The 24255-nt window shown below is 41.4% G+C and overlaps 1 protein-coding gene across 2 annotated transcripts in view; it reads left to right on the plus strand.

The window, feature by feature from the left end:
- FNDC3B (fibronectin type III domain containing 3B) overlaps positions 1 to 24255 on the plus strand; it is a 188792-nt gene that overhangs the window by 155470 nt on the left and 9067 nt on the right. For both annotated transcript variants that reach the window (XM_068200294.1, XM_068200295.1), the window contains 4 exons: positions 2566 to 2846; positions 9542 to 9754; positions 19579 to 19745; positions 22506 to 22633. In XM_068200294.1, the coding sequence (XP_068056395.1) occupies positions 2566 to 2846; positions 9542 to 9754; positions 19579 to 19745; positions 22506 to 22633 (789 nt within the window). The remainder of the gene's footprint in view (positions 1 to 2565; positions 2847 to 9541; positions 9755 to 19578; positions 19746 to 22505; positions 22634 to 24255) is intronic.

Consider the following 24255-nt stretch of genomic DNA (forward strand, 5'->3'; position numbering starts at 1 on the left):
CCTCTTGTTTCTGCAAGAGGGAGAGCATTCAGCATCTGCTGGGCAGGGAGGAGGCTCTGAGACCACTGCTGTGGGGAGCCCAAGGAAAAATTTGTGTTAAAAATGGAACCAGCCAGCTGTATGGCATCTTTGATTTCCAGTGGGTGCTTATTTCGAACTACCTGCCACAAAAATGTTGCACAAATCTACTCAGTTTTTAATGCAGCCAGTATAATTTAATCCATAGGCAGAAGTTACAGGAAAGGCACAACAGCAAGAAGATATTTTATTGAAGTCCATCAGTGACTCAGGTATTGCTTTCTAGAGAGCTTCATCCTCTGGATCTGATCCTCTGTATTATGTGAAGAGGAATTTCTTACAAGATGCACTGTAATCTTCAAACAGTTACACAAAAATCTCCCCACAAAGTGGATATAACAGGCAAAGAAAGAAAACTAAATAGTGTTAGAAATGTTAGTTTATTTTATCTGTTACCATATTTGACAGAAAAATTTCCTTTTTAAAAATAAAGATCCCCCTAACCACATTTATTCAGCCTTCTAATAAACACACAGTACTGCTATCTCAATCTACAATAATTAAATAAAAATGAGAATTGAGGAATTAGGCATATCTAACTGCAGGGCAGACAATTGTCTTTACCATTGCTCAACTTTTTTCCTGTAATGAATTTTCCTGAAAACAATAGTGGCTTCTGCAGAGGGAAATATTGTGTTATTTGGGGGTGGCAGGGGAAAGCAGCTAGGCAGCAAAGCCCCATCAGTTATGGTGATGAGATTGTCCAATAAAGCAGTTAAAAAACACCACAGACAATAAATGGCTTGGAGCAAGATACAAATGGCCAAACACTGGTTTAGAGGCAAGACAAATCATATCATGGGCAGAGCACAAAACAGGGCTCACTTCTAACAGCTCCAGGAGTGCTGCATTAAATAGAAGATTTCCCCGGAGCAGGATTTGTTTTGAAGGGCTTTTTAAAGGCTGACAAATGTAACTTTATTATCCCTTTCCTCAACTGAACAAAGCGGCTCCTGGAAAAAACAGAACATGGCTTTGTGTTTGCGTTATGCAGAGCAGAAATATGTTACTCACTGCAGTTAAGCATAGATTAGAAATCAAACAATTGTTTGATGTGTTCTGTCATTGCCCTCAGAGTCCTGCTGGCATCATTGTGTAAGCCTGGATTTTTCAATTCATTGTAACCTGAAGGGAGACCTTGGGCTAACTTTTCCAAATGTAAGGGAAATTTGGAGGGTGCTGGGCAGCGCTGAAGCTGTTATGTGGAGGTCTGTGCCTTCTGGACTCGTGTAGTTTCTCTTGTACCATGTTCTGTAAGCTCTCCCCATACCTTGTGTGCTGGCAGGATGCTGGGCTGTGTCAGGAGGAGCCCAGCAGGCAGATCCAGGGAAGGTGGTTTTGCCCATTACATGCCATTCCTGACTACCTGGAATGCTGCATCCAGTGTGGCTCCAGGTTGAAATAGGGATGTTCAGATGAGATACAAAGAAAAAAATATCACTGTGCAGGCAATTAAGGATCTAACAGTGGGCCAGAGGGGCTGGGCAATCTACATACCTGGAATTTTTCAAGACCCAACTGGGAAAAAAGCCTGAGCGACCTGGGCTGCATTGTCTGACCCTGGCTGGAGTTGCAGGTTGGACAGGATGAGTCCCACAGTCCCTTCCAGCCTGTGTGGTTCTGTGATTGAGTTTTTGATATCCTGAGGAGGTAACATCAGTCATTCCCTAGGCAATTCCAGTGCAATGGGTACAGCTTTTGCCACTGGCTGAGCATCAGCTGATAAAACCCCAGGCCTGTACAGCTGTGTAATGTTGGGCTTGCTAAGACAACAGCCTCTAATTAATGAACAGAAAGGGGCCAGGTTTTGAAACTTGGTTTCCTCTGGGATTCAGGATCTATGGCTTAGGATGAGAAGCTTGATAAATTGTTGCTCTCCTCTTTTGTGGGAGATACTGAGCTGTGTGCTTTGGTTGTGGTTTGGTAGTGAATTATGACTTTTCCAACTGCAATGATTCTGTGATTCTGGGGAAATGTTGAGTCATAGGTTTAATGCCGTGTTGAGGTCCTGTGTTCTTATTTCAGAAGCTTTTTGGCATTAAATTAGTTATCCATTTTCCAAATTAGGGACCAGGGTTGTTTTTAACAAGGCAAATATCCCCTATATTTAGGGATATTTTGCTTGCATAAAGCATCTGTTGGGCCACCCTGTAGTGTACTGGGTGGCTCAGTAATTTTGGGCAGCCAGTTTGCTGATGTCACCTGTCACTGGCAGCATGACTATGACATTTTCCCTTACCAACTAAAGTTTGCCACTGATCAAAAGGGAAAGAGAAATATTCTGTTAGGGAAAAGAGAAGTAGTCTCCAGATTTTTTGAGACATTCCTGAGTGACAAAGGAAGATACTAATTCCCTAGGATAGCAGAGGTGTGAGTCACGCTTTAGAGAGAATTCATGCACCTCTTCCAGGCTGCACAGCTCATCATTATGAACTTGATAGACATGTGGAGGAGAGCACTGGTAAATGTGTTTTGTCTCCCACCCAGGCCATTAACCAGGCTGGAGCTGGGCCCTACAGCGAGCCGGTGACCTGCAGAACCCCCGCGTCCGTGCCTGATGCCGTCTCCACCCTGTCCGTGCTGGAGGACGAGCACGTGGGTGCCTGCCAGCCCTCACCCTCTGTGTGCCTTGTGCTGAGCTGGGAAGAGCCCAGCAGTAACGGGGCTGAGATCACATCCTACAACATCGACCTGGGAGATGTCAGCATCCCTGTGGGCAACGTGACCAGTCACGTCATCGAGGGCTTGCTGCCCGAGACCTCGTACCGGTGAGTGCGGCGCTGGGGACGGGCACGGAGGTCACACAGCTCAGCTTCCCAAGGGAGATGCTCCTGGCATGGCGAGTGCCTTGAAATGCAAACCAGCAACCCCAGCAACCAGCCTAGGAGCACAGGAATCTGCAGTCGTTCCTTGGTGGAATGGATTGTGGTAGTTCGTGTTCAAATGTTGTTTTCTCCTGCCTTATTTCCTCTTTTCCCTCCTCTCCTTGCTTCATCTCTGACCTCTCCTCCTTTTTGAGTTGCTCTGCTAAAGTAAGGTTACAATGGTAATAATAAATTTCAAAATAAATGAATTTTAAAAATAAGAAATCGTTAAAATGACAGTGCTACATCTCATGTTTTTTTCAGCTACTTTGAAGTACTTTTCCAAGGGATTAAATTATTAAGTTATTGATCTCTGAGCAGGGTTAGCAATTTTCACACAATGAACTTCTGTTTGTATAGCTACAGCTATTTTTTGTCTCTGCTATATGGAGATTAATGAAAACATGATCTGAATTTAAACCAATTTGTATTGCTTCAGAGTCTAAATTGCTAAGTGGCATTGCCAAAATTTTATTAGTTTAATGTTCAGGCTTATATGTTTTCTCCCTAATTGCTAATTAGGAAAGAAAAATGGTTCCACGCAGGCAATGAACAGTAATACAACAAAATATGTGACAAAAGAAATTCTGTTGTAAGTACTGTTCTAATAAAGACAGAAATTCAATCACAGAGTTGTAAAATTATATGTCACAGACTTCCTGTAACATTTTTCTTTTTTTTTTTTTTTTTTTTTTTTCACTTTGTATTCAAGGTCACAGCCCTACAGGTCTTGAAAATGATAAGCTCATAATTCAGATTTTATCCTGTACCCAAGAAAAGAGAGCTTGTTGTAGCAAGGATACAGATACATACACTAGAAGTTATTTAAAGTGAGGAGCACACATTGCTTGCTCACAGATCATTCATACAGAGTTGAAGAGTTTGTTTGTGAATTGGTCACCCAGCTGTGGAAATGCATCATCTTTGGGCAATCTCCTATTCCCTGTTTTCTCCTCAAATGTTTGTTCAACCAAGACTCAAAAAAGCTGAAAAGGGAACTTTAGGTAACTCACTCAAGAGAGAATGTGCATTTTAAATTCTTCACCAAAGTCTTACTTCAGTCTCTTTTTTAGCTGGTTCTTGATTGTCTACAGCTTCCTTAAGGGAAATATCTTATTCAAGGCTTAGAAACAGAGATTGGAATGATATTTTTTGAATACTTGTTTCATTACTTTGTAAAAAGCACCGTATTAAATCACATAGTTTTAGCCAAGGGTTTGTCCTGTCGCTGGTCCAAATGAAACAGCCAAAGCCACAAGCATTAACTGTTCTAAATATAGTTATAAGACTAAGTTCCTACTAAAAAAAACCCACTTGAAGAACACAGACCAGTGGATGGCTGATCAAAAGTAATAACGCAGGAAAGGTCTTTTGTTGAACAAGATCAGAGAAGGAAACCCCAAATCTTACATCTCATTCCTCTAAGGGAGGACAAGCGACTGCGGTTGGATTGCAAATGCACCTCATCGATAGTCTGAAGTATTTTTATAATCAAAAATAGATTTGTCAGAGTGTTTTGATCATTAACTCTTTCACTGATATTTCTTCTTCAAGAATAACTTGACACCTGACTGTGATCAGGGACTGCCTGCCCTGATAAATCCTTAAGGAACAGGATTATCAGGCTCTGTGCTAAATGTTGGTACATTTTCTGCCCTCCCTGGCTGAATCAGAAGAATGTTTCAGAACATCACTGATCTAATTCTCTACATTTCTCCTCCGATGAGTTGTCTTTTTGTGTCAGTTTTGTTTAACACAATTTACTCTTCTCCTTCTCAAGTGTTTATTCCCTGCTGTGTTTAAAAACAGAACATATTTTTTTCTAGACTAAACAGGCCAAGTACTACTGGGTTTGAGGCTCTGAACTCCCTTGCCAAAGTTTCAGCAGAATTTGAAGTAAATCAGCAAAAGGTTTATATGTTTCAGTTGAGTTGGAATTCCACTATCAATGTTTTTTGGTTGTGGGAAACCAAAATTGAAAGCAGATCTTGGTTATTATGAATCCAGCAAGTCCAAAATTGGAAATTTAAATTGTTTTGGATTGGGGGTGACTGTGAAAGCCTGTCCATGTGGGGCCACCCTGTTAGCTTGGGTCTGGCACTGCTTTGCTTCCAGCTTTTCTGTGGGAATGGCCATAAGAGGGGCAGCCCAAGAGCACACAAGGAAACTCCAGGCTCTCTGCAGAGCTGGCCTCCAGGCTGACAAGCTGGATGCTTTGTGTCTTAGCAGCAAATCCAGCCAGCACCCCGTGAGAAGCATTTCCATCCCAAAATGCATTTAAGGCAGGAGGAAGTGGAAGATGCCTCTGTCACACTGCGAGTGGCCATGGTAGGGCTGAGTCAAGAGGATTGCAGCTCAGACACAGCCCAGCTCTGCTGCTGCAGGGAGCAGATGCCTCCCCCAAGCTCTGTGTAAACATCCTGGCTGGTGAGCAGCTGCAGAAATATGTCTGAGTTCTGCAGTCTCTCTGCTTTATTGACATAGCCACGAAGCTCTGGAAACTCAGATTATAGGGTAATATACTTGGCCTGGTTTTCTGTGTACTGATGTAACTAGGAGTGAGTTAATAAATATTCCACAATAAATAAGTATTCAACAGTCACAGAAACACCAAATTTCTATTACAGTCTGTTCCCAAGCTTCACTTAACACATTCCATAGATAATTGTGTTCTGCTGTTGAGATACTTCACTGCAAAACAACTTCCAATTTTTAAGACTGCATCTTCTCTGAAGTTACACAGTGTACAGAAATATATAGTAGCATTATTAAATTTCAGTAGCAATGCTTAATTTGGTTTAGGAATAAAAATTCTATAAATATTTTGGGTATTTAAACTCTATCAAGTGAAAGTTGGGTTGGACTCGATGATCTTGAAGGTCTCTTCCAACCCAGTCATTCTGTGAATTCTGAAAGATGATCCAAGATTGAGAGAAAAATTCATGTGCGTGCTCAAATTAGCAAAGTTTAAGCAGGCTATAAAACAAGATGTATTTCAGGGTGTCAAGCTGAGTCTTCTTCCAGGAGTCTTGAGTGGGGATTTGTGGGGCAGTGTGTGCTTGCTATTCATCATGTCCAGGCTGCTGCTGATGGTGGAGGATGCTGCTTCCCCTCCCCTTTGGAAGTCCATGGCATTTTAGCTCCCACAGTTTTCCACAGGCACATGTATTGCAACTGGTGGCATTGCTCTTATGGGAATGAGGGAATCAAAGTCTTCTCATGTCAGACTCTAAAATAAATTCAAAAGGTGATTTTCCAGTTTGCTGAATTACTATACAAAGGATTTTGTGACCAATCTGAAAATAGCATCCTGTTTAGTGTGTTTATTTCCCTGGGTCAAGAATCTTTTAAGAGAGAATGGTCTGTTAAAGATCATTTTGTGGTTTCTAAATTTGCCTAGTCTGATTTATGATTTTTCTTTCTAAATGTTTAAAAGTTGTAGTGGGAAAATGTGAGAATGAATACAAATAGTATTGGTCCAGGGTCTGCAGAATTAGGAAGTGTTCTTAAATACAGTCTTTACATTTTCAAAAAACTTGTTGTCAAATTGTGATTGTCAGATTGTTAAACCATCTTTCTTTCCAAGAGGATGTTTAGGGTATTTTCACTTAGAAACCATTAGTGGAAAAGTTGAAAGGAATTCAGGAAGTGCTTTTACTGCAAATATTTCTACTTGTCTGTACTGTACTTTTATTTGAAGAGAAAGAGTTGATTTTTCCCAGTACCAGTCCTGTAAACAGGAATTGGTTTCCAGTTAATTGTGGATGTTCTCTTGCCCACCCTGGCTGTGCCACCCGGCTGGAAAAGCTCACTGTCACAGGCTGGGGCAGGGACACTGAAAAGCAGCTGAGCAGGAGCAGAGATGGGGCAGTACAAGGTGCTCTCCCACCACCATCTGCTCTTCCCCCTTCTCCACGTGGTCCTTTCTCCCTTTGCTCTTCCCCTTCTTCCTCCTCCCCTTCCCTTTGGATTTGCCAAGGCCTCATCCCTGTTGAGCAGACACTGCTGGGGTTCAGAGGGAGGTGACCCCAGGGTTTGGGTTGCACTGCCATGTGTACAGGAAGCACAAAATTAGTTGTTTGTATGTGTCTGATGAAGCTCAGGCCCTGGGAACGATAGTGGCAATTTACAGAGCTTTTTTATGGTGGTGCAATCAGCAGAAAAGAGTGGCCACATCAGCCATGTTAGAGTCAAATAAATGAATTCCTGCTTTCCCAGTGTCATCGTTCATTTGTAAAGATGCCTGTCTTTATTTTAAGGTTTAAGAGTTTCCATTAGTCTTACTGTGCTCCAGAGTCAGGAGGGGAGTGTGTGTGCATATTTGTGTGTGTCAGAAGGGGGGAGCAAGAACTCTGTGCAGCAGAGGAAAGCAAGGGAAAAAAAATGAATGAAGAGACATATTTTTGCCTTGTGCAAATACCTGGCAAAAGCAAGACAAGGAAGTGCAGGTTTCTGTGCATGCATGTATCTAAAAAGTGTGATATTGGAGAGAGATTGATTTCACTGCTTGTTTTCAGGTGTGGTACCTGCCAGTTGGAAACCAGCTGAGGTTACAGTGCTGGAGAAGAGGAGAGGCTTTGTTGTTATTGGGACTTTAATACCAAGCAAAACAAAAGGATATATACTCTAGAGCATGCTGCTGTAACCAATCTGCAAAAGCAGTAGTAGCATTTTGTAATATGGCTGTTACTGTTAATGTGCACATGCTAATGGAGAGCTTGCTACAACCCGGTGAAAATTCAGGCAGGTTTTGTTTTTTTTTTTATTGGAAATACCATTAAATATTGATGGTAACGACTCTTAAATGTAAAACAAAACAGTAACATAATATGAAGTAAGATCAATGCATATATTTATTACACTTCTTTAGATACTAGAAAAGCCTTTTGTTCTTTCTATGTCAAATGCTTGCAAGCAGCAGTTGAAGAGGGGGCTCCCTCTAGATCTTTGTGCCATCCACCCTTAGGGAAGAAGAGGAGGAATGTAGTGTTATAAGGTGGTCAGGATGCGTTTCCTCAAGCCAGAAGGAAGGTTAAAGGGAAAATGCAGCTCCACACCAAGCAGTATGTTACTCCTGTTAATGGCTGGATCAATAATTAGAGTTTTAAGCACACATTTGCACTTGATTGTATACACACTGCATTCTCAGTGTGCAGTGGCTTTAGCTGACTAACCAGTAGATCAGACTTCATTATTTTGCAATATGTTTATTAACAGTTTAACCTTTTATGTTCTTGAAAGGCAGAAAATACAGTTTTGGGGTTTTTTTCCAATGGGGAATACTCTCTGGAGAGTCTTTTTCCCTATCCCTTTAACATACTCTTTTCCTGATGGTAGAGCTGAAAACTTGCTGTTAAAAGCAAAGTAATTTTTCATGCGTTGTTTGTGTGAACTTGCATCACTTCACGTTCTTCAGTCAAAATAAGTTGCTTTGCCAAGCAAAGACAGTTCTTATAAAGAGTCTTTACCCATGAGAAAATACAAGGCTGCTGTGCACAGGATTTCCAAAGTAAATGGCATCTCTCCAGCTAACTAAACTAGGTTGAACTATCTTAAACTTAATTAATTTTCTCCATCCTGATTTTTCATATTTAGTCTTTGATTTAACAAACTTGTGAAACCTTTTGGGCTCATCCGTACCAATATTTCTAGTTACACAGTCCTCAAAACTGTTAGGAAATACAAATTTCCCACTTTTGTTATGGTGCTGTTGATGTTACCATAGTCAAAGACTGCTACTCCTCACTCATCTCAGTGTTAGACTAAGGTGCAGACAGGTAAGAGAAAATCAACAAAGCAGAAAGCAGGAGTCATTATCTTAAGAAAGAAATAGAAGACTTGCTCAGTCTTAAGAACATTTCCAAATTCAAGCTGTTGTGACCAGGCAAGTGGTCTGCTTTTCTTCTTGATGTCCTCCAATGGCTCAAGGGCCTTTGTGCATCTTGTGAGGGTGACTTGGATCCAGCATTTATTTGATCTAATAGTTCACTGGCAGTTAACATTTCTAGAGTTTGTGGCAGTGTGTAGGAGGTTTGTGGATTTAACCTTCTTCATTAGTTCCTCCCAGCAGAGTTTCCTGTGCTTAAATAGTGTGCTTTGTGAGACACTGAGAGAACACTGCTCTGGGTCTTCGGGGTGTTTGCCAACATGGGGATGGGTTTCCTGGCAGTGACACCTGTGCTTTCCCTGAATGATTTCACCTAAATTAGTCCATGATCTTTGTTAGACAACCAGAACACACTTGTGCTTTTTATTTACTCATGGTTGGGCACTTCACATTTTCCAGGCTGTGCTTGTCGGGTGCTGCTGCCCTTTGTCCCTGTGGCGAAAGGAGCTGTCACCAGGTCCTGAGACCAAAACCTTCCCCTCTGCCTTGCTGCATTTCTAACATCTTCGCTGCACCTCTTACAGTCTAAGCAGGATGATCTCTGTTGTGCTGACAGAACCTTCCAGTGTGCCACAAACAGCCCTGGGAGCTGGGGTGGGCAGGGATGGAGCAGGCAGCCCCAGAAGGCTCTCTTGCCCCTTGGGACGTGTTCATATCAAGAAGCTCATGAAAGCACTTCATTTAACACTCATCTTCTTGCTGTTTGTTTTAGGATCAGGATCCAGGCTGTCAATGAAATTGGAGCTGGACCTTTTAGCCACTTTATTAAAGCAAAAACCAGGCCATTGCCACCCTTACCTCCACGGCTGGAGTGTGCTGCAGCAGGGCCTCAGAGCCTGAAGCTGAAGTGGGGAGACAGCAGCTCCAAGCTTCACTCTGCTGATGACATGGTCTACATCTTGCAGATAGAGGACAGAAATAAAAGGTAAGAGAGAGGAATCTTTTCCTTGTGCTAATGAAAAAGAATTCTGGTTCATCGTAGCGCAGTTGTGAGTGAAGGAAAAATTCTGTTTTCCTGATTGCTTCGTGCCTACCAGTATGTACAAAATACTGTTTTAATAGGCATTCTGTGCCTGCAGTCTGAGCAAGTTATGCAGTAAAGCTGTGAGTGATATAGAATCATGGAATCATTAAGGTTGGAAAAAACCTCTAAATTGTTGAGTCCAGCCATTAACCTAACACTGCCAGGTCTAACAGAAATCAATCCTGTACTGGTGACATTTCAGCAAAACCCTCGCCTCTCTGCCAGTAAATTTAAAATCAAGTTTCATGGCCACAGTGCTTTACCTTTTGGAATATATGAAATAAAGATACTGCACTCAGCTTGCTGTGTGTATTCATAAAGCCAAGGGTTACAAATCAGATGTCTAGGTAAGGTAAAACTGAGCAGAACAATGTCTTTTGGGCAACCTGGTGGTCTTGACTTTATAGCTGTAATGTTTTACAGCATTAGAAAATACAAGCTTGGCATCAGCTTGATAGCTCCACAATAATTTTGAACTAAGGTGTGCAAGAAACAATATCTGTGTTTAAATTAAACAGTCAGTGCTAAGCAAAAACTATCTTCCCATGTGAGCTTTGTATGGGAAGATTTGCTAGTGTAGATCCAAAGTTGTGATGAGATATATTCAGTTTAAAAAGGGGAGGAAAGAAAGACAGTATGCAAGTAATGCCTAACAGTCTGAGCTCTTCAATGAATAAATATCATAGATGGTTCATAATTTACTAGGAAGCACTCTCAGCTACTTCAATTAGCTAAAATAAGTGACTTATCGAGTAGATAATCCTTAGAGACCTTCAGCACAGATCATAATTTGATGTAAATTAGCACAATTCCTTTAATTTAAATAGAGCTATGCTGAGTTTATGCCAGCTGAAGATCTGTCCCAAAAGCTCTAATTTTAAGCAATAAAACCACCATGAATAATGCCTTAATACCTCCCAATATCTCAACTGTACTGATGCAGAGAGGGTACACTGTATTAATCCTGAGAGGTGTCCAATGAATATAAATATCCATTTGAAAGTCTGACTGGTAAAAACAGTTCCCTCAGAGTGCAGTGATGCTTGGCAGGAGCCCATCACCTGCAGCACCCTGGGATTCAGTCAGCTCTAAAGACACATCCAGCAGGCTGCTTTGCTTTGCTTTCATGTAGCACTGCAGGTAGAATGGTGAAGAACTGTAAATTGGTTTTAACCTGTCTTTATACTGGGGAAAATAGGAAGTTTGCTTGTAAGAATAAAATGTTACCTCGCAGCAGGCAAGGAAGGGATTTTTCTCCCTTGCTTTGGCACACAGCTTTAGCATGATCCTTTGCTTTTGCACAAGCTTTACCCACTGCAAATGGTCTCTTATGAGCTTTTAATTGGGAGCTATTTGGACTTGATACTCTGCTGGATCTTCTTAGCTGTGAATTTGACTTGGAGTCCACATGAACTCCCAGAGATGCAGAGAAATTGCTCCTCTACATTGTGCTGTCTCCTCCTGTTGAACTGAGCCATTCCATGAAATGGCTCCCTTTGGTGGTTGGGTTTGGAGCAACTAGCCCAGGTAATTCCTGAAATCAGCCAGGGCTGATGAATTCATCCTGGTGTGGGCACAGCAGAGGAGTGGGATGCACTGTTGTGTTTGAGAGCAGCTGGAGCTGGCATGTCCTGGCCATAAGATCTGTTTATTTGTTCCCTGTCTGGCAGTTTCTTTTTGCTTTCCATGGTGTGCATTGATCACAGTGAGAGATTCCCCTGCAAAGTCCAGTTCTGTACATCCAGGAGAGCTGTCATCCCTGCTGAGCAGGGAAGGACAGCCCACACGGGAGCTGGTAGAGGCAGCAGATGCTTACAGAGGTAGGAATCCTCCCTGAGATCATTCCCATTAAATAAACCCTCCTGGGACTGAGGGGTTGCTCACCCCTGTGTGTGCTTGGGGACAATACTGGAATACAGCTCTTTGATCATCACTGGCCTCTTCAATTGCACAGTAAACTGTGCACATGTGAGGGAGCAATTAAATAGGATATTTTAGCTGGAAGGGACCTGCAGTCATGCAGTGTGACTGCCTGGCCAGTTCAGTGCTGGCCAAGTTAAAGCGTGTTGTTAAAGGCATTATGCAAATGCCTCTGAATCGCTGACAGGCCAGGGACTGACCAGCCCTCTAGGAAGCCAATCTCTGGTGGAAAAATGACACAAAATAAATAATTTAGAAGGATGTTTTCGTGTATTTTATGGTTTGAAAGAGTTGTAGGAAGGAGCCATGGTGTCCCCTCTGTTGGGAGAAGAGATAGTATTTGATTCAGGGAAAGAGATTGTGGTTTAAAACGTGGATAACTGAGAAGTGACCTCTGTCATATCCCTGGTCTTTCAGAGAGCATTGTTATTGTATTCCCTGAGACATCTGAAATTTCTGATAACAGCTTTATATTGAAATCCCTCAATTCAGTATTACAATTTTCCCTTCTTTGGTTTAAAATAGAAGTTACCTTTAAAATGCTGTTGAAGCGTTTTCACAAGCAGAAATATAAAGATGAGCGATTCCTTTTAAGAAAAGAAAATGATCAGTAAGTCCCATCCTGACCCAATAGCTTTAATGGCCTTTTGGTAAAGACAGCTCTGGCTTTATGTAATGATAGTCAGCCAGTGCTCTCCAGTGTGTCCTGGCCATTAAGGAGTGTTTTCAACTTTTCCTTGCTGTAATGAGGTGTAACAGGCCAGTTGTTGGAGACCAAATGTTTCATTGATTGCAAGACCTGTGAAGCAAAATACTTGGAAATCTTCTGGCACTGATTAGTGTAAGGGCTTGAAGAAGTGTGCACATCAGAGATGTACCTGCATTAGCTCCCATTAGCTCTTTGTGGTGTGACATTTAGGAAGATGAAATTAGCATCACTTGGCCTTTCAATTATGGGTAGCACTGAGTGGAAATGAAGAAAAATCTGTTTCTGGAAAGCTCAGTACATAGAAACGTTAGTTGAGAGTATGTGACCTTTATGTAAGGAGGACTATGAAATTCCTTTCTTTTTTAAATAAACTATCAGTTGTGACTTCATTTTCTAATTGTGGTAATGTCAAGAAATTTATGTTAATCAAATTGCACTACTTCCCAGAATACTATGGATTTTTTTCTTCTGTGGAACAAGCAAACCTAATTAATATTTTTGGTTTGGGTTTTTTTTTTCCTGCTGTACTGGTAATTAATCTTCAGTTGTTCCCGCAACTAATTGCATCTCTTAGTGTCTTAAAATGCTCACAATATCCAGTCTGAAAGGGAGAATTAGCAAGTAAATTAAGAGTGGGTCATTTATCAGCTGCTTGTGTTTATTTCAGATGACTGTATGTTGCAGCTGAGGTAAATTGTGTGATTTTTGTGTGTGTAGAGAATCACAATCAATATATACACATGTAATTACATTTTAAGGGAGAGCCATTGGTAAGGTTGACTGAGAAACATCCTAAACATATTCTTTAGAAATATAATGTGAGGATCATTGACAGTTGTCCCACACCTCTGTTGTCTTCAGTTGGTGTGGTTGAATATATGAGCCTCAGGGAGTGGTTGAGTATATGAGCCTCAACCTGGGTGTTTGCTCTGCTGTAACTTGAAGGCAGAATAGAAACACAGAGGGATGAGTTGCTGAATGTGCTGCCCTTGCCTGATGACTTTTGCATAATCATCCCCTGGTTACTTCAAGTTTCAAGCAGTCTAATTAAAAAATTGTTTACACTCCTGATTTGATCAAGACAATTTACACCCATTTTAACAGCAATTACTGTTATGTGTCAGTCCTACTGGCTTGTGAAATTCTATTAAAATACAAAATCAGATAAGTTAATGTATCCTTGTGAAAACCTGCAGGAAAAAATAATTTTCATATTGGGTAAAACAGTGATAAAAGGAAATTAAGCATGAGCACCAAGACAGATGGCATGCTACAGTTTTCACTGCAAGGCTGGATAGATATGAAGTTGATGTTCAGGAAAGTTTTCAAGCTAACCTGTGTTCATATTGCTGCATTGTGTAGGTGAGTATTGCTATTAATAATACTGATATTTATATTAGCAGCATTCTGATCGGATACCTGGGGCTTTGCAAATGAAAAAGAAGAGGGAGAACTGTTGCCAGGTGTGAGAGACTTAACTTGTTAATGCATTTCATCTTTTTTCCTGGAAGCAGGAGTAAACTAACATTTGTAGGAGGTGTGAGCTAACAGTATGTGTGTCATTATTTGGAACAAAATGAAGCCTCAAAAAACAGGTTAAATATGTGAGATGATGTGTTTCAGCTGTGAGGAAGCTGGCAAGACGCAGAGTAAGATGCTACTCCATCAGTATATTCAAAATATCCCTGCTTTGGTATGAAATACAATTTTCTCCTTTATTTTGATCTGTGCACATCTGCAGGTACTCCAGACTTCATGGGTAACTGAATATTCCAGACAGCAGATCATAAATAAGAGCAGCATCTAGACCCAAGATTGTCACTGTAATAAAAACTATTTTCTGCACATCTGTAACAACCTTATAAGAAAATTAAAGGCTTGATTAGAGTAATGACTCTAATATTTACTCTCTAAAGTGTAATGGAGGCTCAGCTTAGTGCAGCCTGATCACATTGGCCAGTTTTCCAAGGGCACATTTTTAGGTTCCAGCTTCACTTTGCTGATGTTGGTGAAGCAGAGGCTGAGCTTGGCTCCCTTCTCCAGCTCTGCCCGTGTTCCTGGGGCTGTCACAGCAGCAGCTTGGACACCATGTGCTCAGTGAGCATCATTTGAAGGCCCATAAACTCTGTTAAAACTCTGGGAAAGTGGCTCTAATGCTGCACAGGAAAGGTGAACACATGTAGGGATGTGAGAATATTGGTTTGCTGCTCTGAACTCTGTTCTCTTTTGGTTTTAAGTTCACTCTTATTTTTATCTGTTGTTGGTTATTGACAAGATGTTGTTGCTGCCTCATCATCTACTTCTTCCTGACTGTGTAATTTCAAGAGGCCATTGGGTGCTGTCCCTGATTTCTCCCACATCTCCCATTCAAACACTGTAAATTCCCATTTAAGCTGTGCTCAGTATTGCCCTCACTGCCTGTTCCTTGCTACCCAGATGTGGCTACTCACAAGAAACTTCAGTCAGGCACTTGGCTGCTCTGTCTTCCATTCCTGTTGAATGTGCCTAGATGCTCCTTGCAAAAAAAGCAATTTTTCTTGTTGTGGAGGAGCCTCTGTAGGCTGAAATACTTCAACTCTAAATAATGCCAGACATCTGACAAGTGACTGTCTGTTGTAAATATGGGTTACAAACTCAAATTCAGCAGCAGATGAAAGATAATCTAGTAGAAACAGGCTAAAAATCAATTTTTGGCAGCAAGTACTCTTTGTCTAGCCTGCAGATGTGCTAGATAATTCAGGGAAGAAAACCAAACTCTTCCCATCTGACTGTTATCATTTCTCTTCCTGCCTTTTTCTGTTCTTCACTTAGTTTTGCTTTTCAAAGTATAAGGAAGGAAATGTTTCCTTCACTGGGCCCTGTTGTTACTATTATTATTCAAAAAACCAAACATCACATTGGCAGTAGTAAGCATACATTATAACACAGTTCATATATATGATATGTATTACAGATAAAACTTTCCAAAAGGAATCTTCCAAAAAACAGATCTTCAGGTCAAAGGGGCCAGTGCATCCCACCTGTTTGGTCCACACCTTATTTTAGGACTGGAAGCCAGAGTTGGGAGAGGTTGTGGGAGCACAAAACTCTTTTGGAGAACTCCTGTTTTATGTTTACTTTCCCTCAGCACCTGCCTGCAAAAGGAGTTCCCAAAGAATGGCTTGGAAAAGTGCCCCAAAGCTGAAAAGGTTGGGTCATCCTGGTACTGGTTGTAGGAACAGTGATGGATGTGGGGATGAGAGATGCTGCAGATGGGGAACTTTTCTCTTTGAGTAGAGTGTTTTAAAATACATCATAAATGAAAAAAAATGTCTGTTGATTTTACTCCTGCATCTCTGAATTAGATGGTTTTGGTTTGAAGCTTTGCTTTCCTTGTTGCCACCCACAGTACAGGGAGCTGCTGGTGGAGAGAGAAATTCCCATAAATCAGTGAGTGTCTGATAATGTTCTGCAACCAAATTAGAGGAACAGTCCAAGAAAGTAGGTGGAGTGGTAAATGTGCAGCTAATGTGATGTAGCATTAATAATATTAGAAGAGCTGTTGGTTTGTGAAATTCTTGTCGTTCAGTTTCTAATTAGGCAGTTGCCTTTGTGTGCTGGTGTGAAGCCTCATGTCACCAGGTTGGACTGTGTGTTAATGATTTCTCTCCAGCCAAAATCCTGACATCTGACCCCATATTTTGAGAGGCAGTAACAGAATCATTCAAGGCTCACTCAGCCTTTGTGCCTTCCCCCACGATTGCCACCTTACTTAGTGCCGTACAGTAGAATTTCTTTCAGATTAAATTCTTGCAAGAACCAACAGGTTACAAAATTATAAACAAAACCCAAGAGTTTGAAAGGGAACCTGCTGCTCAAAATGTGCTGGGAATTAATGAGCAGAGGGTAGAGCAAGTACATTCATATTCTTCTGCTTGACTGGAAGTGACTGAAGTGGAGGAAACAAAATAGCTGTGACATGCAAAATACTTCCAAGAAGATCTTCACTGGGAATAAAATGGTATTGATGAAAAACTAACAGCAGTGGTGTCTCCCTAACAATTGCTGTAGGACACGATGTTCTCTCTCCTCTGCTGTGTGCAGGTAAATGAATAATCTGTGGCTGATGTGAGAATGTTTGGGAAGGGAGAATTGGGATCACTCTGTGAGATGAGGGAGAAGTAGCTTCTGGGGAGTGCCCCCATCCCTGGAGAAAGTTGCTTTCTTTTTGGTATCTGCTGTTAGTTTAGTGGAGAGGAGAGGCAACACTGCAGCATGGAAAATTAGAATAAATCAGGTTTAATTGTGGATGGTGCAAACTTAAAAAAAATACAGTTGTATTGAGAATGCCAGTAACCACAGAGGCTGAATGTTTTCAGAAGCAGGGTGCCAGCTGAGGTATGTAGCCTGTTGTCTTTTGAATTCAACTGGGCAAACCTCTGAGATTTGAAAATGTCTTGTTTTGAAGAAGGTGAGAGGGAGATAGAGCATAGGGAAGGTTTCCATACACAGATTAAGTCAATATTTCAATGCATAAGAGATTAAGCTTGCAAACAAGCTCAGAGCTGACTTGTTCTTGAGGCAATGTATGGAATTTGGCCTGGATGAAGCACAGTGAGCAAAAACAGGCTTGCCAAGAAGGCAGAGGTACCTAGAGCTCGTGTTCAAATGTCCTTTTTAAAGTAGATTTAGATTTTAAAAATGAAATTGCAATAATATGAACGCGTTACCTTAGTTAAGACCGTTTTTAACGTATGCTGCCTCACAGTAGCAATGTGCAGTTACACTGATGGACTCAACTCTAAGTTCATTGTGGTCCTCCAGCAGAAAGCCCAGGAGAATGAAAAAGACTGCTCCATACCTATAGCCACTTATATCAATTAACTACAATATTTTTAAAAATAACAGAAACAATCCTGGAGGATTAAGATATGCCTACTTTACACGTGAGGAAAATACTACCTTATCAAAATATCACAAGTATTTTGAAATTAGCTTTTCATCTTCATTACATGCCTTACATCATGATCTGCATCTTCAAACACAATTACAAAGCATTAATGCCACAATAAAGCCCATCAACAGCTGAATTTGGCTTAGCCATCAGCATTTCTTTCAAAATTTGAAGCCCTCTTTCTTCAGAGATGTTCAATTCTCAGAAGTTTTAAGTGTGCTTCCTGTGGTGCAAGCTTCTCTGTCGCAGTTCTTGCTTTCCTGACAGATGTTTTTAGAGATGGAGAAGTAGAAATGAGTGGAGATGGGAACTGGATGGGAGTATGGGTATTAACTGAACCGGGAGTATTAGTCCAGTTCCCAAATGACAAAAGGAGTTCAAATGTTTTTCCAATCACTTCCTCAGTGTTACGAAGTGTTAATGACCTTAGTCATATCCAAAAGGTGAAAATGTCATTTGAGTCATTGGTACTGGCCATATGAATGACTATAAATGTGCCTTAGGCCCAACCTGGAGAGAGGCTGTGCTTGTCTGTTAGCTGGGAAGATACATTTATCCTCCCTTGCTCACCTAACTCCACAAATGATTGCAAAGAGGTCATTAGTCTAAAATAGGCATTGGATCTTTTTTGCTCTCTGTTGCCCTTGGATCAGGGTCAGAGGCAAATCTCTACACTCCTGTGAGTAGTGCAGTGGTTTCTGAGCCAGCTGCCTGATTGAGCTGCAAGAAGTGCAGAGGGAGAGTATCTTGTCGCTTGAGCCTTAATGCTGTCCTGAGTATTTGTCCGTTGCTCATCACGCAGTGAATCTCAAGAAATTTTATTCCATGAGCACAGGTTTGTGTCAGTCTTTAGAGATATGCTGTGGCTGCTTATGTGAGCCTCAGAAATGTGGGATAGCAGGGAGGTCTTAAACTGGGTAAGCATAAGGTTAGGAAAATAATTCTTTGGAAATTGGCTCTAAATTCTCCTCTTACAAACTTGTGGGCACAGATCTTTAGTTTACTGTCAAGGTGTGGATCTCACTAAAACTCACTAGTAAGTCACTAGTCCTCAGAGTACATTTCCAGCAATTTGAATTACCTGAATATTTCCTTTTATTACAGATGATTCTTGATCTCTGTACTTACGTGGATTGCAATCATAATGTAATACAAATTGATTTCTGTCCCTGAGAGCTAATAACAGACCCAGTTTCTTTGAAATGCTCAAATTGGTTGTACTCTGTATCTCATGCAAAGCCAAAGGATAAAGCTAGCACCTAGACAGTAAGGTCAAAGGAAAATATCTCTTGGCTTCCTGATGATTTAAAACCTCCTGAAATGGTTAAGATACTTGAATAAGGGTACTAAATAATAAAAAAAAATAGTATGTGATCCTATGCAGCAAATTTTCTGTTCTCCAAGGCCAGGACTATTGCATGCAAGATGTTCCCTGGTGGAGGCTGAGTTGATGGATGCACAGTCTGGGTGCTTCCTCATTATTTGCTTTCATTCCCACTGTGCTCAGCTCCTGGGGGTCAGGAGCTTAGCTAGAAATTGCTGGCTGACATAGAACTGTTAGTGAAATGCATTTATCTGAGCAGAGCAGTAGAAAGTAGAAGTCAGATTCTCTTTAGCACCTGTATGCTTTTTGTTTTAATGACATTGATTTTGCTCATTGTTGGACAAGTTTGTGTATGCTCTTGTTTAGTCTTGTCAATGGAAGTGTTTTGGAAGATGACACAGATGACTGCAAGACACGGCCTTTGTGTCTTAATGTGCAAATGAAGTCCAAATCCATTAAAGAGTCAACATATTAATTGTGTTTTCATCATGCTTGAAAACCAGCAGCACACATGGTGTATTGTAGCAGGGCACAGGCTGAATCCATTTTGATTCCATGGTGGTAGGGAACCCAATGACAGACGTTTTTTCTGTTAATTCTTGCAATCATTTTGCAAGGTAGTGGTAGTTTCAAAAGGGACAATGAACTTCTGCTTTCCCTGACCTCCTCCTCATCATCAGTGTTTAGTAATGGGACATTTTTATACGTGTGTTTGACAGCCCTGCAGGGCACGTGGTGCCAGTTTTCACATGATGGATACTTGGAGCTGGTAAGTGCAATAACCAGAAATGTCAGTGCCACTCCAGTGTAACTACATACTCTCATTTTTATTGTTTCAGGTTTATCCCAATTTATAGGGGACCAAGTCACACGTACAAGATCCAGAGGCTGACAGAATCCACCTGTTACTCGTTCAGAATACAGGCAGTCAATGATGCTGGGGAGGGACCTTTCTCAGAAATCTGTACCTTCTGCACAACTAAGTCACTCCCACCTGCAATCAAAGGTATGTTAGTATGGTTTTTGACATGTAAGTAACATGTAAATGTTTATGTAATTGGTAAGTATGAGGGGAGGTTGTAAGGCTTACTATAAGTAGTAATAACACTTGTGAAGAACCAGTTTGTGCTGACTGTAGGTTTCTCTTGAGTTGTGAAGTTACTTAATGGTGGGAAGCTAAATTACCACCCAAAAAAATCACACAAGCAACATAAAGGTTATGTCAGCCACTGTTGTAATAAAAAACCTGTTCAAATGCTGCTACTATCAATAATGTTTACCAGGGGATTGCTCTGGATTACCACAGCATTTATACAAGGGATCTAACAGCTGTAGTGTGTGTGTGTACTTACCTGCTTAAGCTTTAGTAAAGTTTAATTTTTTTTGTTGTGTATTTGATGTCCATTGTAGTCTTTCAGGGTTTATTTTTCCTTTTATATATAAAATTAATTATGATATTTCACATATAGAGCATTAGACTTAGAACTCAGTATGTGTTCCTCTAGGAGAACTAAAGGCCTAATTAAATGAAGTTTTATAATTAAATGTCTTTTGCTGTGTGTAAATTTTGTCCTAAGTAATTATGCTCCTGAGGAGGAAGAGGAGGAAGGAAGGAAGGAAGGAGCAAAAGTAAAACACACAGTGAAAGATGTTTCATTATAAAACTTCATGTAATTAGACCTTTTGTTCTAGGCTTAATTAGTCCTTCTTTGACCTGTTACAAAGGCAGTGGGTTTGCTCCATGGGCTGTCAGATCAGCTGAGCTGAAATCAAAGGCACCTTTTCTCCTGGGTGCTGAAGTCTTCCCTGTCAAGCTTTAAGCTTTAAGTATCAAGCTTCTTGGTACTTAAAACCTGGCTTTGGTGACTTTGACACCTTTTGTAACCAAATATTTAGAGAGGGGAGAACACTGCTGGGGATGCCTCTCCCTGCTGGGTCAGCTGCTCTGAGCCACCCCCAGGGAGAACAACACTCTCCAGCAAAAAATACCTGTGTGATGGAGGGTAAGGATCCTCAGCCAGGGGTGAGTTATCCTGTCCACACCTTTACACAGGTGTGAGATGTGCTGCCCAGCCAAGGGAAGGGAGCTCGCCTGGCACGACCCAGAATGCCACTGTAGCCACACTTGGCATTTTGTTGGCTAAAAATCCATTTTATTCAGTTCACCTCACCTAGGTGTTTGTTTTGAACTCCCAGTCTGCCTGTTGAGTCCCTGATAAGTGTGACTCATCCCCTGGGCTGAGTATCAAGCTGAGTAAAAATGGTGCAAATACCAGGTCCTGCGTGGGCTGGGACCTCAGGTACCTGACAGGGCACTGGCTGCGACAGAGAAAAGGGCATGACAAAACTGTGCTAGTGAGCACTGCTGAGGAGAGGTGATGCCATGGGGAGGACTGGTCTGATGCAAAATGATAGAGTTGATTCCCTCCTCTGCTCAGAGAAATACAAAGGAATTTACGTGATAAACTTAATTTGGCTTTTTTATCTATCAGAAGAAAGTGTGTGTTTTCCTGTAAGGTCTCCTAATTACTCTCTCAGTGATGCAAACCCTAGAATAGCTTTGTTGTTAATGGCAGTGTTTTCTAAGTGTCAGACAAAAATCTTCATGTATTGAAGTGAGGGATGGAAAAAGGAAAAAAAAATGAGATTGTTGTCAGCTAAGATAAAGGCATCTATTATCAGTCTCTCAACACTAGCAGATGTGCAGAGAGAAGTAAATGGATATTGATTACATTTGGGCCTCCATGATTCAAGTGTTCCTCTTGGGAAGTAACAAATCAGTCTAAAATTCGTGTAATGTATGCACTAGCATTTGTTTCTTTGGTAGACCCTCCTGTTGTCTGTTTTTGTAGGGTTGGGGATCTGGATTGCCTTAACAAGCTCATGTGCTTGCACGTGCACGTGTTAACCACCTGATACAAGTGTTCAGCACTCTTGTTTCTCCCAGTTTTATTCTTTTTTTTTTTTTTTTTTTTTTTGGTATTGTGCTTGCTGGCTCTGCCTGATCAGGAGGTTGGTGAACCCTGGATGCTGTTGCAGTTTTTTTCATGCCTTCCACTGGCAGATGCTTTGTTGTACATAAAAATGTGCTGCCCCTGTCTGTGCTCTGCTAGACTGACCTGTGAGCTTGCTGTGGGTCAAGGCACAGCATCCCTGGGCTTTCAGCTGGTGAGAGAGCCTCTGCCAAGGACAGCAGCCTTGTAACAGCTGACAAATTGAATTTCTCTGGAGTTCTACTGAGAGCACTAGTCTTAAGTCTGGCTAGAAATAGCAGGTCTGATCACGTGGGTGTCAGACTCAGAGTTATATTCAAGTCCAAGTCTTAAAAATTATGCTTGTCCTTTTGCTTCCCAGGCTGGACTTCATAAGATTCTTTAGCTTCTCTTCTCACATTCCTTCTCCTGTTTTTCCTGAATGAAATGTTTGATATTATTCCTCTCTTTCAATGGTGTGTGGCATGGGAGGGATGCACAGGCATCTTCACTGGCACAGGTGTTTGCTCAGAACTTCACAGAATTGCTGCTTTTATGGATGCCTGTGTAATCTGTGCATTGGCTTCTGCTTTGAAAAGATCAGTGCACAGCACTGCAATTAAGTTTTGAAAGTTTTCTCTAATTCCACTCCTCCTTTGTAGCAGCTCAAAGAGCTGACAGGTAAGAGGTGCTCTAGCCTTTTTAAAATGTTCTGATATATATTACAGTGCTCATAAAATAAGATTTTGGTGCAGTCTTTATATTAAACAGTAACACTTTTCCTTTTATTGTAGCCCCTCGAGTGACACAGCTGGGAGGAAATTCCTGTGAAGTTACCTGGGAAATGGTCCCACCCATGAAGGGAGATCCTGTTGGTTATGTTCTGCAGGTACTGGTTGGAAGAGAATCTGAATACAAGCAGGTAGGGAAATGGTCTGGATTTAATATTGTTAAATTGATGGCATAATGGAAATGGTTTTGAAAATGCACTGTGCTGCTTCTTTCTACTGTATTGAATTACACCCTATGGTGATGTGTCAGGTGCACTTTGGTAAAGGCTGAGTCAAAATTAAGGGCTGTAATGGGCTGTTTTCTCCCCTAAGGGAGTATATAGAACATCATTATTTTATTGGAGTGATTTGTGTTCTTTCTGTGGCTAATCACTATTTTTAACTGTAGTAACCTTTAAAAAGTTACAATTCTGTCCACCCATGCTTGCTTCTGAGCTGGCTGCTCTTAACCATTATCTGGAGATGAGATGAAGTCAGAAGATGAATCTTTCTAAGCCAGTTCCAAGACTGTCCATCAAGGTTTTCAGTCAAGTACACCTTAAGTGGTTTGTTCATCTGTCTCATTCCTGTCTGAGGTTTTGATGCACGTGTAACTGCTGTGTATCCTTTCTGTCACTGTGGAAATAGAGGCAGTGAAGTACAGCTGATCCTTCTTTCCTTTGTCTGTCTGGATTAGACATCGCAAGTGGATACTTCCCCAGAGCCCCTGAAACAGAACAGCTCATTCACAGTTAGGTCTTTTATTTCATCTGTCACACCTCTGGCTGTGTGATTTGCAGGGCACTTCATCTGTGTGCTCTCTTTTTCCTGTGCTTCCTTTCGTTGTCATGCAGATTCCAAATAAATCCAATTTAAGGAAATGAGATATGCTATGCTAATTAAACTCTTATGCTGTGCTAATTAAACTCTTAAAAACATGTATAAGTTAGTGCTTTCTTTGCAACTGTGTCTTTGTTCCTCTTCAGGCTGTTTTTGAGTGCTGCTGTGAACTAATGAATTATCAAAAATAACACGAAGAATGGAGGACAATTCATGGGGTTGATAAAGATTCGGAAACCTAACGGGGTTTTTTTTGTCAGGAAACCTTTCTGGTGGTGGTGTAGGTAATGAAAACCCTGTGTACTGTGCTGGCCTCATATTATCAGTGGCAAGTGGATAAGTGGAGCCATTTTGCTGTTGCCTGATGCACAGAGTAGCTTTGGTGTGTCACCTCCAGGTACAGCTTCAGTGAACGTAGTCCCAGTGTTTAAAATGTTCTGGAGTCCTTGGGGAGAGCTGGGCACAGCTTCATGTTCCTGGCACAGAAGTGATGGCTTCATCTGCGCAGTCCAGAACTGGTGGTGTGAAAAAAAACAGCAGTGAAGGAAGTAAAAAATACTTTCAGGGTCTTCTTATGTGAAGGTCTTCATTTCTCGTGAGGCTCAAGCCTGACAAGGGGTTTTTGTGTGAGTTGTAACTCCCTGGAGGAGGTTCCTGGCTGGGATGCTCCAAGTGACACTGGGACTTGTGTAGTTGTGCTGGCTGATAACCAGCCATGGGAAAGAGGGAGACTTCCACTGTTTCACCTTTGCCCATCAAGGTGTTTTTTCTCCATCAGGACTGTGGGTGGTGTCTCAGCACTGGGGCTCATCCCTGGCCGTGAGCTGCAGTGCCTGCGTGCTCTGAGCTCCTGTGCCCAGAAGATAAAATACAGAAACACCTTTCAGTGTTTTTCTGGCTAATACATTTCACCTCTGCTTTGACATGCCTGTGA

Source organism: Anomalospiza imberbis, chromosome 10 (assembly GCF_031753505.1).
Source record: "Anomalospiza imberbis isolate Cuckoo-Finch-1a 21T00152 chromosome 10, ASM3175350v1, whole genome shotgun sequence".
Classification (NCBI taxonomy): domain Eukaryota; kingdom Metazoa; phylum Chordata; class Aves; order Passeriformes; family Viduidae; genus Anomalospiza; species Anomalospiza imberbis.